Source organism: Colossoma macropomum, unplaced genomic scaffold (genome assembly GCF_904425465.1).
Source record: "Colossoma macropomum unplaced genomic scaffold, Colossoma_macropomum, whole genome shotgun sequence".
Taxonomy (NCBI): Eukaryota; Metazoa; Chordata; class Actinopteri; order Characiformes; family Serrasalmidae; genus Colossoma; species Colossoma macropomum.
The window spans coordinates 31195171-31212149 of NW_023494798.1; the positions used below are offsets into that span (position 1 = coordinate 31195171).

At 38.0% G+C, this 16979-nt stretch overlaps 1 protein-coding gene and 1 long non-coding RNA gene across 2 annotated transcripts in view; both read left to right on the forward strand.

Moving 5' to 3' along the window:
* The window catches only part of qser1 (glutamine and serine rich 1), a 34944-nt gene extending 32612 nt beyond the window's left edge, over nucleotides 1–2332 (forward strand). The window contains exon 13 of the mRNA XM_036584907.1: nucleotides 1668–2332. Coding sequence (XP_036440800.1) covers nucleotides 1668–1808 — 141 coding nt within the window. The 3' untranslated portion in view covers nucleotides 1809–2332. The remainder of the gene's footprint in view (nucleotides 1–1667) is intronic.
* An 8840-nt stretch (nucleotides 2333–11172) lies between these two features.
* Nucleotides 11173–14852, forward strand: LOC118818283. Its single transcript, XR_005008072.1, has 3 exons — nucleotides 11173–11365; nucleotides 11492–11613; nucleotides 13985–14852. It is a non-coding gene; the product is annotated as an uncharacterized LOC118818283 (long non-coding RNA).
* Nucleotides 14853–16979: the final 2127 nt, after the last annotated feature.

A 16979-nucleotide genomic window follows, 5' to 3' on the forward strand; every position in this document is an offset into this window, starting at 1 on the left:
AGTCTAATATTTCTAATAAGTCATTTTGGACCATTTCTGTTGGTCTGTTTATCATGAAATTTTGACACAACATAATGGGCAGCTGCTTTTTTTTCAAATTATGTCAAAAAATGAAAAATGACCAAAATGAATATACAAGGTTTTGTCCCTGACAGCAGAGATATGTAATTATACTATGTTCTGTATGTGTTTTATATGGGACATATAACAAACAAATGAGCCAAAACATGATGACCACCTGCCTAATATCCTGTTAGTCCTCCATATGCTGCCAAAACAGCTTCGACTCACTGAGGCCTGGACTCTACAAGACCTCTGAAGGTCCTCTGTGGTACTGTCCCCTAGACATTAGCAGCAGATCCTTTAAGTCCTGTAAAGTGTGAGGTGGAGCTGCTGGGAATCAGACTTGTTGTTCCAGCACATCCCACAGATGCTCGATCTGATTGAGATTTATAGGTCAGGGCAACACCTTCATGAACTCATCATGTTCTTTAAGCCATTCCTGAAAAATGTGGCAGAGCTTATTATCCTGCTGAAGAGGCCATTGCCATCAGGGAGTACCATCACCATGAAGGTCCGTAGCAATGTTTACATAGGTGGCACATGTCCAACTGATGTCCACATGCATGCTCGGACCCAGAGTTTCCCAGCACAACATCGCCCAGATCATCACACTGCCTCCACAGGATTGTCTGCTTCCCACAGTGCATCCTGGTGCCATCCTTTTCCTAGGTAAACATGAACTCGGCCAACCACATGATGTGTCATAATAGCCCTTCTGTTGGTTTGGACTAGACGGGATGGGCTTTGTTGCCCTCATGCATCAGTGAGCCTTGAGTGCCAAACACCCCATGCCAGCCGTTGGTTTGTCCCTCCTCGGACAACTGTCATTAGGTACTCATCACTGCTGACCGGGGACCACCCCACAAGCCTTGCCGTTCTGTAGATGCTCTGACCCAGTCGTCTGGCCATAACAGTATGACAATTATCAGAGTCGCTCAGGTCTTCATTCTTGCCCATTTCTCCCACATCCAGCATGTTCACTACGATAACTGACCGTTTGCTTATCGTCTCAAGTACAGTCCTTGTACACAGCGTTGTTACGAGATAATCAGGGTTGCGTTTTGGTTTGTGTGTGTGTGTGTGTGTGTGCGTGTGTGTGTGTGCGTATGGGTATCTACTTACAAGGGATGTAACAATTCAACGTATATTGTCACAATTCATGCTATTGTATTGTTGTATTGTGGCTTTTTAGCTCATAGCTAGAGGGTTAGATTCGGATACTATAAAGCACAGATTTAGTTCCAAAATTGTTCCAGTAAACTGAAAATCACTGTATCATATTCGATACTTACATATTATATATCACTGCTGTTGGAAGAAATTCTTGTGTCTCTACTTTTATCGTTTTTCAGTTTTTTACTTGATCTGAAAATGCCTGTTGCTGTTTACATTGTGTGTAAATTTCATGATGAATAGACCAAAACAAACAGCCCAAAATTGCTTGGAAAAATGTCTGGTTCCATTGACTTACATTAAAAGTAAAGTGGGTTTTTTCCTTCTCCTGTGAAGTTAGTATTTTGGAGATACGAGGTTTTCTTCCGACAACAACATGCAACATATGTATATCTCACGTCCTCACGTCATATAATGTCTGTGTTTATCAGATTGCGCTGTTGCGCTCGCGGGGTGTGGACCTGGGACAGGAGGAGACGGTGCAGAAATGCATGAGCAACAGAGCCTGGCTGGAGGGTCTGTTTGACCGCTTTGGGGAGCTTTTAACACAGGTACAGCAGGCCTGCCTGTAGCCATGGTAACGGACCATCACCTATGGACGACTGGATAGCTGACTGAATCCGAGGGGCTAATCGTGGCTGTCCCCATTTTTGAAGCACTAACTGACAAGATGGAGCACCAGCACTGTGAGGAAAAGCTCCCAAGAGTTTTTAAACAAAAACGATGGCAAAACGTGGATATCTGTTCTTAGAACCACAGAGACGGTGGATTGTAATCGTGGTCTTCTCTTTAGATCAGGCTTTGAAGTTTTTCTTTTATATATATATAGTTGGCCAGGCTAGGTGTAGATGGGCTTTCTCAGCACCCTACCTACGGTTGTCCCTCTCCAAGCGTTAATGGACCAGGACAGTTCACGTGGTACAGATTGCCTCGCCTTGGATTTTAAAACACTAATTTAAAAGCGAAAAGAACGACAAATATCAGTGTGTGCTTTGAGGCTGGGAAAAGAGAGGTGATTATTATTGTATAAATTTATATATACATAGATATATATGTATAAAACATCCATTTTTTACAATGGAACGCCAAATTTATATATGATACTGTACATTTTGTAAAGAGAGCTCTTTGGTCAAATGATTCTCTCCCGGATGAATTTGACGTAATACAGAATACTTACCTATTGTGCTTTTAAAACTCCTTTTGTTACGACAAGAGTTCATACAGTTGGAGTTGGTGCAATTCTAATACTGCTTTTGTGATAATTTGTTGTAATAAAAAACATTTACAATAACTATTTTCTCTGAGGAAAAATGTTTTATACTGTTTTTCCCTCAAAACGTACACTTTATCTCAACAATAGATGTATTTTTCACAGAAGGAAATATTGTGGTCAGTTTGTTTCATGCTCATCTTTGTGGTACATGCTGTTTTTCAACAGAGAAGCCCTATAAATTTATATGAAAAATACACATTATATACTTTACGGTGTATTATTTCTTAAGATCAAGTAGGATATTACAAATTTCCACAGTTTTACACAGATGACTATGCTGACAGCATCGGTTTTGTTTTTTTTTTTTTTTTTTTGCTTTTCAACTGTAGCTGTGTTACAAACTGCAATTATTTTCTGATATGTGAAAATAAATTTCCTACTAAATGAAAGTGAAACCGCCGAGTCCAGTAAATCCTTCAAGTCATTTTCATTCAGCTTTTGTACTCCCAGTTCATGGCATTATCAAACCTGGGCATGCAAATATTTACGTAGGCAATACAATAGAATCTCAGTCACACATCACATGCCTAATAAAGCTGGTGTTTTTTTGTTAGTGTCCTTCAGCTTTCTCTGTTATCAGTTCGGGAAACCCAAGACTGTTCTTGGCACAATCACAGGAGGAGAAAAAGAGGTACGTCAGAAACCTGGAGAGGAGAAAATAGGAGCTCCTAAATAATTTTTGAACTATTTTAATTTAACAAAAATAAGAGCAGTAATAGTAAGCATTGTGACTTTTATACACAGAATGAACCCAGACAGCGATATATATATATATATATATGTGTATGTATGTATGTATGTATGTATATATATATATGTATATGTGTGTATATATATCGATATATACCCAGAGAGTATATATCAGTCTACTGGCTTGATTAGGTCGGCACCCCACTGAATGTTCACCACTGCTGGTCCACCCTCAGACCACCCAGATTACTGCCCTGCATACAAATGCTAGCTAGTTTTTAATCTCCTCCAACAGATTACAAATGCACAGAGACTTTTTTATTTTAGAAAATAAGCGTACACAAATTTTACAAACAACTGTGAGAAAAAATAATGATTAGGCCTGATATAAATTGATGTTATAGAAAATGCTGCTGACACTGAGCTCGATTAAAATTATTTACTAAACTAATTGACAAAATATGACTAAAGAAAGAAAGGAAGGAAGGAAAAATCAGTAAACTGGACTGTGAGTGGAAAATGAGCGACTATAAGTGAAATTTTGTCTAATATTCTGCTTAACCACTGGTGGAACACCCAGAAAATGCTGAGCAAAATGCCAGTGGACCAGCAGCTCTGCCATCAGCGGGCCGACAGTGGTCCACTGTCCTCTTGCTAACAGGGTTGCTACAAATGCTTAACAGTATAACCATTTAATATAAAATAAAACATGCAAGTAGTTCAATTATTTTGGAGTTTCCTAATGTTCTAGACATTACGACTCCCAAAGAAGAAAACTAGATGTAGTATAGTCCAGATATGTAGAATAAAAGTCCTTGTACTGACATACAGTGATACAGGATCCCTAGACAACACTCAAAATCTGGAGTAGAACTGATTTTATGGGCCAAGTATGATATCACAAAAAAATTTGTCTTGACGTTAAAACATAGTTGCAAGTAAATAAATAGAATACAATACCTTATTTTTCACGTGACCACAGGATTATGGTCGAAACATCTGTTTGGGGAACGTAAGTGTTTTAGCTAAGTTAAAGAAAGTGTGCTCACTTTTTAAGTTATCATTACATGTTAAATGTGTCTGAGGTGTTTCTGGGACAGTATGCAGTTTTGCAGTGGTCACCTCCGCTGACTAAAGCTGAAAGTAGGCTGAGAATTTGGATCTCACAAGCAGAAACCTCTCAAGAAAGCACAGAGCTTCAATTTACGTATCGCTGTTGTCGGAAGAAAACCTCGTATCTCCAAAATGGTAACTTTACAGGAGAAGGAAAAAACCTACTTTACTTTTAATGGAAGTCAATGGAACCAGGATTTTTTTCCAAGTCATTCTGGGCCGTTTCTTTTAGTCCATTCATCATGAAATTTACACGCAATATAAAGAGCAGCAGGCATTTTCACATTATGTCAAAAACTGGAAAACGGCAAAAATGGAGATACGATGTTTTCTTCGAACAGCAGCGATATGAATGTTGCTTCTTACTTCTTAGGGTAGGCCAGCTTCGCTCGTCACGAGCAAAACCAGCATATGTTGTGTTTTGGATGCTGATGTGTTGGTCAATCAGCATGACCATGCTGGGTGACCAGCTAAATCAACACCAGACTACCATGAAATGCACGCAGGATCTGTTTTTTTCAGCAGGGAAATCCAACCACGTGATAAAATGCCATTTGAACATCACTGGTTGCTGCTGAGAGACTCTCTATAACTGGTTTACACTCAAAACTCTCTTGCTAACTGGATATTCTGCCCTCATTAGAGCAGGCTGAGCTAAAAGCTAACCATCTAACAGGCTAACGCCCCCTTAACAAAAGACCAACCTTAAGTGAAAGCATTTACAGAAGGAGTTACTTAAAAAGACATACAAAGCTGTAATGTTACCCGCGTGTCTGTTACACACTTAAAGTGCCTTTATTTAAGCTGGAATTGACATGAAAATCCAACATAGTGCCGAGCTAATGGTGCTAGCTTGGCGCTACCATGGTGAAAATACAAGGAGCGTTATCTCAGCACTGGTTTAAAAAACTAAGTGAATTTACAGATTTCTACGTTTTGCAGTGTAATATCAGTGCTTTAGGGGTTTAATGCTGCACCTGACAGCATAAACAAAATGAAAAAGCTGATATGAAATGACTTTATTAGCATGAATAGTTAAGGCTGTATAGAACCTAAAGGGTTTCTCTGACGCAGGTTCAGGTTTCTTGACAGATCGATTAGAAGCATCGACACACATTTAAGCATCCCAGCAATAAAGATTATTTACATTTGTATTTATTCTCACATTGCTGTCATGTTGGGATGTTAGCCTTTAGCATGTTGTCAGTTAACTCTCCGCAGGAGGTTCTGTGGATTGTGGAGCTCAGGAATAATAATAATACTAGCAGCAGTACATTTTACCTCTCTATTCTAGTCTATTGAATTTAGTAGTAATTATAGTAATAATAAAATTAAATAGTGAAGATGTCTCTGTGAATTTCAATGCCATCTACTCTATGGCTTTTTGTGGCCTTTTAATTGAATGCCATAATAGTAGTGATGTGATGTGGTGCGGTGGCCTTTAGAACAACTACTTAATTAATTAAATTCAAGATTATTCATCGAGGGCAGCACGGTGGTGCAGTGGGTAGCGCTGTCGCCTCACAGCAAGAATGGCCTGGGTTTGATTCCTGGCTGGGTGACCAGGGTCATTTCTGTGTGGAGTTTGCCTGTTCTCCCCGTGTCTGTGTGGGTTTCCTCCGGGTACTCCGGTTCCCTCCCACAGTCCGAAAAACATGCAGTCAGGCTGGTTGGACATGCTGAATTGCCCCTAGGTGTGAGTGTATGTGTATGTCTGTCTGCCCTGCGATGGACTGGCGACCTGTCCAGGGTGTATCCTGCCTTCTGCCTAATGACAGCTGGGATAGGCTCCAGCACCCCACCGTGACCCAGAAGGATAAGTGGTTTAGATGATGTATGTATTATTCATAGATTACATTATTTCATTATTAAGATTTCTCCTTTATCCTGGTTTTGGCAAAAAGGATTATTCTCAGGGGATAGAAATCTGAATATCTTCCCCCGTTTAAAATATGGTTTTCTGAAATGGTTTCTTCTATATAAATTTACAAATGTATAAATTTACAATGTATCAATACAGGATTAATCAAGAGGTATAAAAGGTATGGGACTCTTTCACTGAACACCTTCAATGCCAATGAATAAACTGTGACATCCTTCTTGGTAATTTAACTTTTTTCAATTATTTTCTCCTCCAAACTGCCAAGATTATAACACCTGCTATCATGTTTTCCATTTTTTATTTATTGTTTTTGTCTGTTTTTTGACTGACTTTTTCATTTTTTTTCATTTTTTTTGTAATGGTGCTTTTTTTTGGGGGGTGGGAGGGAGGTTATACTATTCTTTTGTCTTATTATACAAAAACCTGAGTAAAATATATATATAAAAAAAAAGAATGACTACTGATTTTTCCTGTATGTACAAAATGCACTATAGATGAGCAGTGCAGGGCAATATTGTGAGTATTGCAATTTGAACCTTTCATTCTGTGCAGTTAAAAATAATACAGAGTTCAGTGACGTTAGAGTTGTTTTGTTTTATCATTGTTTTGTTTTATGATAGGAAATCAGGCAGGAAGTTCTCTTCCCCACCATCTTTCCGTGTCTGATCTGTACCGTAGTTCCGCTTCCTGTTCAGGTACACAGTTTCCGAGGCTCAGGTGTGCTTGCTTTAGGCCGTGACTCAGCGTGGGTCACCTTGCGCTTTCATTCTCCACACATTTCTCTCATGCCTCTGTAGGGAGGAGCTGGTTAATGGTTAACTCATTTACGCACAGGGCTGCGGCCTAAATCACTGCATGACGAATCCCTGTCAGAGCCGGCCATGTGTTTGAGGAAGCTTGTCAGCCTTATCTCTTTTCTTTTTTTAAAGGAACCACACAAACAATGTGGTCACATGTGCGTGAATAATATCATCGAGCCAGTGTTGATGATAATGCAGGCTGGGCTTACAGTTGATTACAAAGTTTGAATACTCCTGATCAAATGACATTACCTTCAAATTAGGGCTTCAAATCATAGTGCGTGATTTCAATTTATTTACTTTTATTTGAGTTAAACATAAAAAAAAATTCAACTTAATGAACAAAATGCCCTCATAACTTTCACATAGGCCACATTTTTATTTATTTTTTCAGCAAATAAACAATAGTTGTGCATTAAAAAGTGCAGACGTGTGTAAAATTATTGTCAGAAAATCAATAAAACGTTATTTGATCCAGGGTGCACAAACTTTTGCATGCGACTGTAGTTGAGCGCATCCCAGTGCTGCTCTTGTATTTTCTTTGCAGTGCACATGCAAATGTTTTCCTGCTCTGTGACGTGCATTTAACCTCCTGAAGGGCAATTATCATTATTTCTATTTTTTTATCCATAGAGAACCTTTTTGAAAAGGGTTCTATATAGCACCAGCAGAGTTCTTCTATTGTTACCGGCTTGACATCGTACCAGTAGATGAACTCTTTTCAAAAAGGTTCTATATAGAACCATCTATAGCACATTCTCCATTAATCTGAAGAACCCTTTAAAGATGCAAAGGACCCTTACGTCTTGAAAAGGGTTCTTTGAGTGTTCATGGATCTATATAGAACCATTTTCTTTACTCAGGAGCCCTTGAAAAACCATATTTTTTAAGTGTGTACATCATATGTAGCATGACGATCTTTCTAAACTGTATATCACTGTAGCATTAATGCAGTGGTTCTCAGTCTCGGGGACACCTTCTGTAGACTTTACTGTTTTTTAGCTCTAGAACCTCCATTGTAACCTCATATTTATAATATTAAGTCAGCACTGCTCTACAGTTCTGTTCTTTACATTTTCATCTGCTATATAAAGAGGAATCGCACCAATATTTCACATTTTCAGGATAATTCAGTCTTTCAGAAAGTCATTCAGAATGTTTTGGTGTGAAATGGTTGATTGTAGAGACTCAGATTTCTATACAGTGGTGGTGATAGGAACCAGGGGTCACCATGACTACAACACTAGACCTTTTATTTACTATCCAAAACCACCAGTGAACCTACACAAGTTTTATTTGTAATGATGGTGATAAAAAGGTGATAAATCAGAAAAACTAAGTTTCCTTTGTGTACTTTTTTACCTTATAATGCCCAGCATGTACCTGTCCAGCATAAAGGGATTAAAAAAATGCATTTTCGGCCAAAATCTTCTCAAAGCTATAGTAAAACACTGAGTGAGTTTACATGCACTTAATAATCTGATAACTGCAGAAAATCAGATTTTGTCAGTAATCTGTTCAGTGTGTTTACATACACTTGAGTAATCAGATAATGGGGAAACATGAGACAGGCAGTAATCAGATTTCTGCTTTGCAACCAACCAATAAACCCACAGAAGAAGACGTGATGTAGACGTAATGTAAAACTCAAACTTAATGGCTTTTTTTTAAACATCGCGCCACTTTACATGAAAATATGAACATCCATCATCTAGAAGATGAAGAATATTTAAGGCCTTCATTTCATCAAGCATGTAGTTGGTTTCAGCGTCGCTCCAAAAGTGTTTTGCTGCGTCTCGCGGCAGCGCTGCTTGCTTATTTCCAGTATTTCACAGTCTGATTCACACATGTGCAGACTGAGCAAGGCGAAAGAAATCAGAGTAAGAGTTTACACGCGCTGAGAAATCTGATTACTGAGTCTTTTTATCGGATTTCTTACCTTTCTTACCGGAGACCTTACTCTGATCTAAGAAATCGGAGTGTGCTGTTTACATGACCATTTGAATAATCAGATAACTGCAGAAATCTGATTATGATCGGACTATTGAGTGCATGTAAACACACTCAGTGTCTCAGGCATCATTCATAACCATTTCATGAAGTAACTTTCAGAGGCTTTAAACAAGAAACTTTACATCAAAATTTTACATCAAACAAGTCTGAATGACTTTGTTTATATCTTAACCATTTAATTATGCCACAAGTTTAAAAAATCAGTCGAACTCACTTTCAGTTAATCAGTTCATTACCAAACACTTCATGAAGTTACAAAATAAAAGTTTTAGAACTAAAATGTGAAGAGAAAGTGGTCCCTAGTGTAAGACTGGACTAGGACCCAGAGCATTAGAGCTTACAGTTTATGAAGGACGTCATACTGCATCATACTGTGTTGCTCCATTTGTTCTAAAGTCTTCTGATATGCCATTTAGTACTTTAGCCAAACTTTCCCACATGCATTACATCCACATAGACTGTTCTGTATCCACCACTGGTACTTTCCAAATCGCCCCTCAAACATTTCATGGAAAAACGCGTCACCCAGTTGGGTGTCTGAGACCACGTCCTCTGTTGGATGGCCTGTTGAATAAAATATGATTGTTTCAGGCCACGCTGTAACAATCCGAAAGGCTCTTTAGCGCGAAAACAAAGGCCGCAATGTCCATTGCCGATCCCGCGTGAAGAAGGGCACTGTCCAGTGCAGCATGGTGAGGGGCGTTCGGGATTCCACAGCGCATATCGCTGGAAGAAATGGATAATTGTTCGACCACGGGCGTCTGCCCTGCAGCTGAGAAATGTATGAATATTGATAAGAGCACAGCCGTCTGTGGGGGTTGAGAGAGTCCTTTGAGGCTGGCTAACATTGTATTCTGGTTTCACTAAGGGGGGAATTTGGTTTGTCTGGACCATCGATACTGTTCGTCCTGTTCTCAGGGACTGTGCTGGTAGATTGGGTGTGACAGTTGAGGCCCATAGACGCTCAGAGTAGTCAAAGACCGTCACTATAGAGTACCTTAATCAACGTGGCATGGCCATATCAGTGAATGGTCTTTCAACCAGAAGAGTGCAGCTAAACTCTTCATCTTAGACTCTTCCGTTAGAGGAGTTCAGCTAAAACTCTTCATCCTGAAGAATTCGGCTAAAAGTCTTCATCCAAAATTCAAGCCTGAAGACTTGATCCAAAACACTTCAGCCAGAGGAATTCAGCAAAACCTCATCCAAAACTCTTAAGTCAAAACTCTTCATCCAGAACACTTCAGCCAGAGGAGTTTAGCAAAAAATAATCCAAAACTCTTCAGCCAAAGCTCTTCGTCCAAAGCTCTTCATCCAGAAGGGTTCATATAAAACTCCTTTTCCAAAGCTTTTCAGCCCTTCATCTAAAACTCCTCAACCCAAAGAGTTCATCTAAAACTCTTCATTTAAAACAGTTCGGCCAGATAAGTTCAGCAAAAACTCTTCAGCCCAAAGAGTTAATCAAAAACTCGTCATTACAAGCTCTTCATCCAAAACTCCTCAGCCAGAAGTTCAGTTAAAACTCTTCATCAAAGATTCTTTAACTTCAGTCCAAAGTCTTCAGCCAAATCTCTTTAGTCAAAAGACTTCAAGCCAGAACTTTTCAACATAAAAAGTTCAGCTAAACTCTTCATCTAAGAGTCTTCACCTGGAAAAGGTCAGCTTAACCCTTCTACTAAAACTCTTCAGTCAGAAGACTTCTATTAAACTTATATTAAAACTTCTATTACCCATATAACACACCTGATCTATGTTTTTGTAAGTACCCATACTTGCATCATTTGTTTGGTGCTTGTATTGTATGTTGTCCTTTTACATAAGCAAAAAAATTCACAAGACTAAGACCTCATACACACAGGTGCATGTCGTCAATAGAGTGAATCTGATTGTGCTTCTGATTCAAATTCTGTTCGAGGAACTGATTGTATGTTCATAAAGCTGTCACAATTCATCTTGTGATGTTCTGCCCTGTAGGGCCATTTGATTCGGGCTTTCCTGGTAAAAGAGGTCTTGAACCTGTGAATTAGTAAAATTCCATTAAATCTATTCACAAATCAGAGAAAAGTGCCTCATCTCCATTAATCATCACTGCAGCGGCTCTCATACCACCGCTCTCGGTCTTTGACGCCATATCACAGCCCACTTAGACTTCCTACTAGCTGAGCTGATAAACATCTGCGGCAGAGCAGCTTTTAGAGGACAGGTTAAAGGAAGTGAGCGCAGCGTTTTAACATCTGATAAGGAGGCCAGGATAATGGAATAATAGCTTCAGTGTTTTTGACAGGTTCTTCCAGATGGTTGACCCACAGGTCTGAATGTTTTGATGACGCTTCATCTGAGGCTGTGACAGATTAACAGGTGAGCTATAAATGATTGTTTGTTACTTTAAGTAGAACAGCTTTAGTCAACAATGCCTCAGCACTCATTTCATTCCTTCAAGAAAAAAGCTGAAAGCTGTAGAACCAGTTTTGGTCCTGCGTGCAGGTCGGACGGTGGAAGGAGACACTTCCTTAGCTCTCGTGTCAGCCTTCCTCTACTGTACACTACATTTTAAGAGAGAGATTAATATCCCACAGACTACATGCTGGACTGATCTGGACACAAAGGTGAGTTTCAGTGGTCATTCTGATACAGTTCTGCTTTCTTAGTGTTATATGCTGAGTGTCTACAAGCGCATAGTGATTCAGCAAATGTCTTTTACTTGTAGGTTGTATTGTTTTTTGGTTATTTTTGTTCATTTTTTAGTATTTAAAACGTGTTGAATCAGATGTTGACTCAGAAAATATTAATATACTGTATACAATGTTCTGGAGTACATTAGGAGTAGATGTTCATATTTTATTATAAACAATACAGCATACATGTTTTCAAGTATGGCTTAATTTTTTGAAAACAAAAAAAAAAATTATATATATATACACACACACACACATATATATATATATATATATATATCCCAATCTGGAGCTCTTTTTAATTCAATTTTCAAGCAGAAAAATTAATAGACTGTACTTAAACACAAATCTTTGTTGTGTTTGAAATTGTGATAAATAACACATCTGTGCTCCGGCTTTTAAGTGTTACACTACAACAGGCTGCTCACATTCAGCACAGCAGAGTTTACTGGATTACTACAGCGATCTATAAGCTTCAGCTGGAGCTGTGACTCCGTTATTAAAATTCTGAAGTGTTACTGTAAATGTTTTTAATGTTTAAAAGTAAAGGTGCCAAATGGGTTCTTTGCACCATTGGAGACCCATCCTAACCAGTGAGATGTGTGTGAGAAGAACCTTTTTAAAGTTCAAAGAACCTCCACATAATGTAAAGGTTCTAGGAAGAACCTTTAAATTGATAAAGAACCTTTACATTATGTGAAGGGTCACTAATCCTTCAAATCAGGGCTGCCCGCAGTATGCAGTGGGCAGTGTGCAGTGCTAAAGAATATGATGTCTTATTTGACTGAAAACATTTATAGCATTATTATTATTATTATTATTATTATTTATATATTGTATATGACATGTACAGTCGTATGCAAAAGTTTGTACACCCCCAGTCAAAAGACGTTATTGTTGATTTTAAGTTAAATAAGTGTAAATAAGTTAACAGCTCCTCTTCAGAGAACACAGTTAAATATGATATCAAAGTTTAGTGCACAATTTGTATTTATTTGCTGAGATTAAAACACTGGAAAAAAAACTAAACATAAAATATAATATGTGCTATAACTTTTGCACAGGCCACACTTTATGGCTTATTTGTTCCTTTATATAAAATTCAGTAAACAGTAGTTGTGTATTAAAATGTGCAGAAGTGTGTTCTCTGTAGAGGATATATATACTTATATATTATAACTTATATTATAACTTATATATATGGTTTGGTTCCGAGACTAATCACAGATCATTTTCAAGAATTTTTCATTTTATGATACACATTGTTGGGCATGACTTTACACTTACAAAAAATTATAATAATGGAAAATAATAATAATGGGATATTATGATTAATAGCACCTTTATTAGAGAAAGGAAGTGTAGGTTAGAGTTACATCAGCTGTTATTCTACACTCTTAAAAAGATGATTCTTTAAGGGTTCTTCAAGTGAATCAAAGGTTCTATACAGACACATGAACACTCCAAGAACCTTTCGCATGTTTAAAATTTTTTTCCATGCTTAAATGGTTCTTCAGATTGATGGAGGATGTCCTGTAGATGGTCCTATATAGAACCTTTTTGAAAAGGGTTCTAAATAACACCAAAAAGGGTTCTTCTATTTCTACGATCTCAAGCTTGTAACAATAGAACATTTTTTTTGTGCTATATAGAACCCTTCTGAAAAAGGTTCTGTATAGAACCATCTACAGCACATTCTCCATCAATCTGAAGAACAATTTTACGATGCAAAGAACCCTTTTAATTATGTAAGTGTTATTTTAGTGTTCATGGTTCTATATAGAACCATTTACTTTACTAAAGAACCCTTGAAGAGCCTGTTCTGCGAGTGTATATGTCATCTAAAATGGGTTCTTCTATTGTTACAAGCTTGATATCATAACAATAGAAAAACTCTTTTAGGTGCTGTCTAGAACCAGTTTCAAAAATGTTCTATATAGAACCATATACAACACGTTCACCATCAGTCTGAAGAACCGTTTCAGCATGCAAAGTGTTCTTTGAGTGTTAATGGTTCTGTCATTTAATAAAGAACCCTAAAAGAACCACCTTTTTTAAGAGTGTACTCAAAAACCCATCATATTCAAACCTTGTTACAAATTGATACACAGGATTTTGGAACAAAGCTCTTCATATATATATAGTGTTATGTACAGAACATATATATGTACTGTAAATGCTGTCAGTGAGTAGAACAGCAGACTGTATTTTGACATGTTTTAACAATACAAAACTCTGAAATCTGGACATTTTCTACTGTAGTTATGATGAAATAGTAAAAGTACATTCATGTTCTGTGAAGTATTTCACTGCAGGAAGCTGCTCACATTCAGCCCAGAAGAGCACTGGATGAGTTGGATGAGTGTGAGGGTTTCTGACCGGCGGTGGGCCGTGAATGTGGGCCCCCGTGGTGCAGCATTGAAAGGCTAATTCCCTCTGTGTGTCCTCGCTTTCCTTAAAATCTGCCACAAAGCGCCTTGTGGAGAAGGAGGAGTCCCAGAGGATTCTGAAACTGGCTCCCGTACCTCCCCCGGTCCGACCGGTTCAAACCCCCCTCCAGCTTTACTCTTTTACCCTAAACACAAACACCTCCAGGCTGATGACGCTGCTGTCTCTGATCCTCTTCTTGAGGCTCAAGGCTGTCTTCACTGGTGGAGCCCTGTTATCTCCTCTGGGGATAAGTAAGGATAATGTGTGTTCATGCTCTGCACTGCAGTGAGGCCTGGAGCGTTCCAGTGAACTCCATGCTGAATGTGAGCAGCTTAAAATGTGAATGTAGTTATATTATGTCAGCGTAACTGCAGCACAGTCTGAATTATGCGTTTAGTGTGTCGAGATGACTGACAGGTTGCTGCAGTTTATACTATATTTATAGTAAAGAAAGTGTTATACAGCCTTGGCAAGGCTGAAATGTACAGTATAGCATAGTATAGTACCGTGTAGTATAGTATATTACTGTATAGTATAGTATAGTGCAGTATAGTGTACTATAGTATACGATGGCATGGTATGGATGCATCATTAAGAAGACCATGCTGCCATGTTGGTGGGCAAGCTGTAACTCTGACTCGTCTCATTACTGTTACTGCAGCTACAACCCTGCAAGTGGCTGAAGACCAAAGGCAAAATAGCAAAATAGATCAGAATAACCATAACAAGATATGTGAACATTTTAGATGCAGTCTCCAAAAATACGCTACAAAGAGAGGATGAACTTATTCAGATTGGTGGACTGGATCCGTATAACCTGCACATCTCCAGTTTACAAAAACTAATAAAAGTAGCTGTGAAAGCTCTTAAATAGCAAACTCATACACAGACATGAAGCTGAAGTCAGCTTCTCATTTGAATTTTCCATTCCACCTCAAATGGCGCTGCAGTCACACTGAGGTTTCTTAAACGTAGAACAAATTACGAAGATGGCTCATACAAAGCCGTCATCAGCTTACCTCAATAAATGCATTCATTTACCTCAATAAATGCATCATCAGTCAACAAACCCCTCAAACTTTCTCTTGGTGGTGTTTAATGAGCAGCTAGCGAGCAGCACAGCAGAGCAGCTGTTAAATGCATCTCACTGGCTCATCTAACGCTGCGTCCCAAACCACACACTTCTGTACTTCACCTAATACACTAATAAGGGCACTTCTAATGGTATATTCACTATTTTTACACAGTATTTAGTGAACTAGTACAGTTTGGGATGGGGCGCTGGTAACACAGCGGAAATCTCAGCCATTTAAATTTTCAGCTTTAATTTGTTGTCACTACAGCAACAATTCAAATAAAATTAAGGCAATATACTCAAATATGTTCGTTAATACGCTTTGTGAACATGTGTAATACGCTGAATGAACATGATGTTGCCTACCAAAATGTTGGCAGCACAATTGTGACGTCATCGGAATACCATCAATTATACAGTATAGTATGGCATGACAGTATGGTACAGTATAGTATAGTAAGTATGTACAGTATAGTACAGTACATTATAAGACAGTATGGTATAGTACAGTATAGTAGAATACAGTATAGTAAGTACAGTAGAGTATAGAATAATATTGTATAGTACAGTGTAGTACAATTTAGTAATGCAGTATAATAAAGTATAGTACAGTGAAGTGTATAGTATACTATACAAAGGAGTTTTATAGATTTACTGAAAATTAATGTTAAACTTGTTTAAATTGGTCACGTTTAGTACATAAATGTGTCTAAAATCACAAGCAAACATTTGGGCCACAACTCACCTTAATATTATTGTAATAAACTAAGTAATACACTAGTAATATGCTTACTAATTATTTTATTATAAGTAATATACTTATTTTATCTGCTTTTCACAGCACTATGAAAATCCTTACATGTTAAATAAATAAAAACTTAAATATAGCAGTTGTCCTGCAAATTTCAGTGCAACATTTCTGTTTATTTAGTTTAACATATTGAAAAAATGAAACATAAAATATAAAATGTGCCATAACGTTTTGTACAGGCCACATTTTATGTCATTTTTTTTTTTTAATTTAGCAGATGAACAGAAATTGTGCATTAAACCGTGTAGAAGTGTGTTGTCTGTAGAGGATGTATTCACTTATTTTCATCTAGAAAATCAACAAAACAAATCATCAGGGGCACCCAAACTTTTGCTTATGACTGCATCTCTATTTAAAGTTTTACTCTTTGTACAACAATTCAAGATGAATGGACAAATATAAATGCTTCAAAATGACCTGGAATAAACCTGTCTAAAATGAGCTTTCATGAAAAGTGCGGTGTGTTTTTGCCCTCTCTAGTGTGAAGTTCCTACTCTGGAGATGATACTCAGCATGCACTCAAGAACATTTCGCAGTGAGCTCAGTAATGTTGGTCTGGTCTTGTCCTTCAGCTACACACCAAAAGGCCTGCTGTCCATTATTATCCTCCACTGCCCATACTTAGCCTTTCTGCTGACTTAAGTCATGAACTGCATGAGCAGATGGCACACGCTCAGGCAAATGGCAGCATTAAACAGGCTCATCACCTGCATGGCCACTTAACGTAAACACTGAGCAGTTTCAACAATCAAAGAGGAAAACTGCTGACATCATGATGAGTAAAGGTGGCCTAAAAATATTCTACATAATGTTTTAACCATCAGAGCGTTCAGAACTAGTTTAATTAGCCTATCAAATGGCCAGGGCCTGCTGACAGGTCCAGACTTTTATTACACACTTCTATAATTTAAGAATAACTCAGTCAGTTTGAATTGTCTTCCATGTAATTACTGTGTAATAACACATATGCTGTACTCAGTC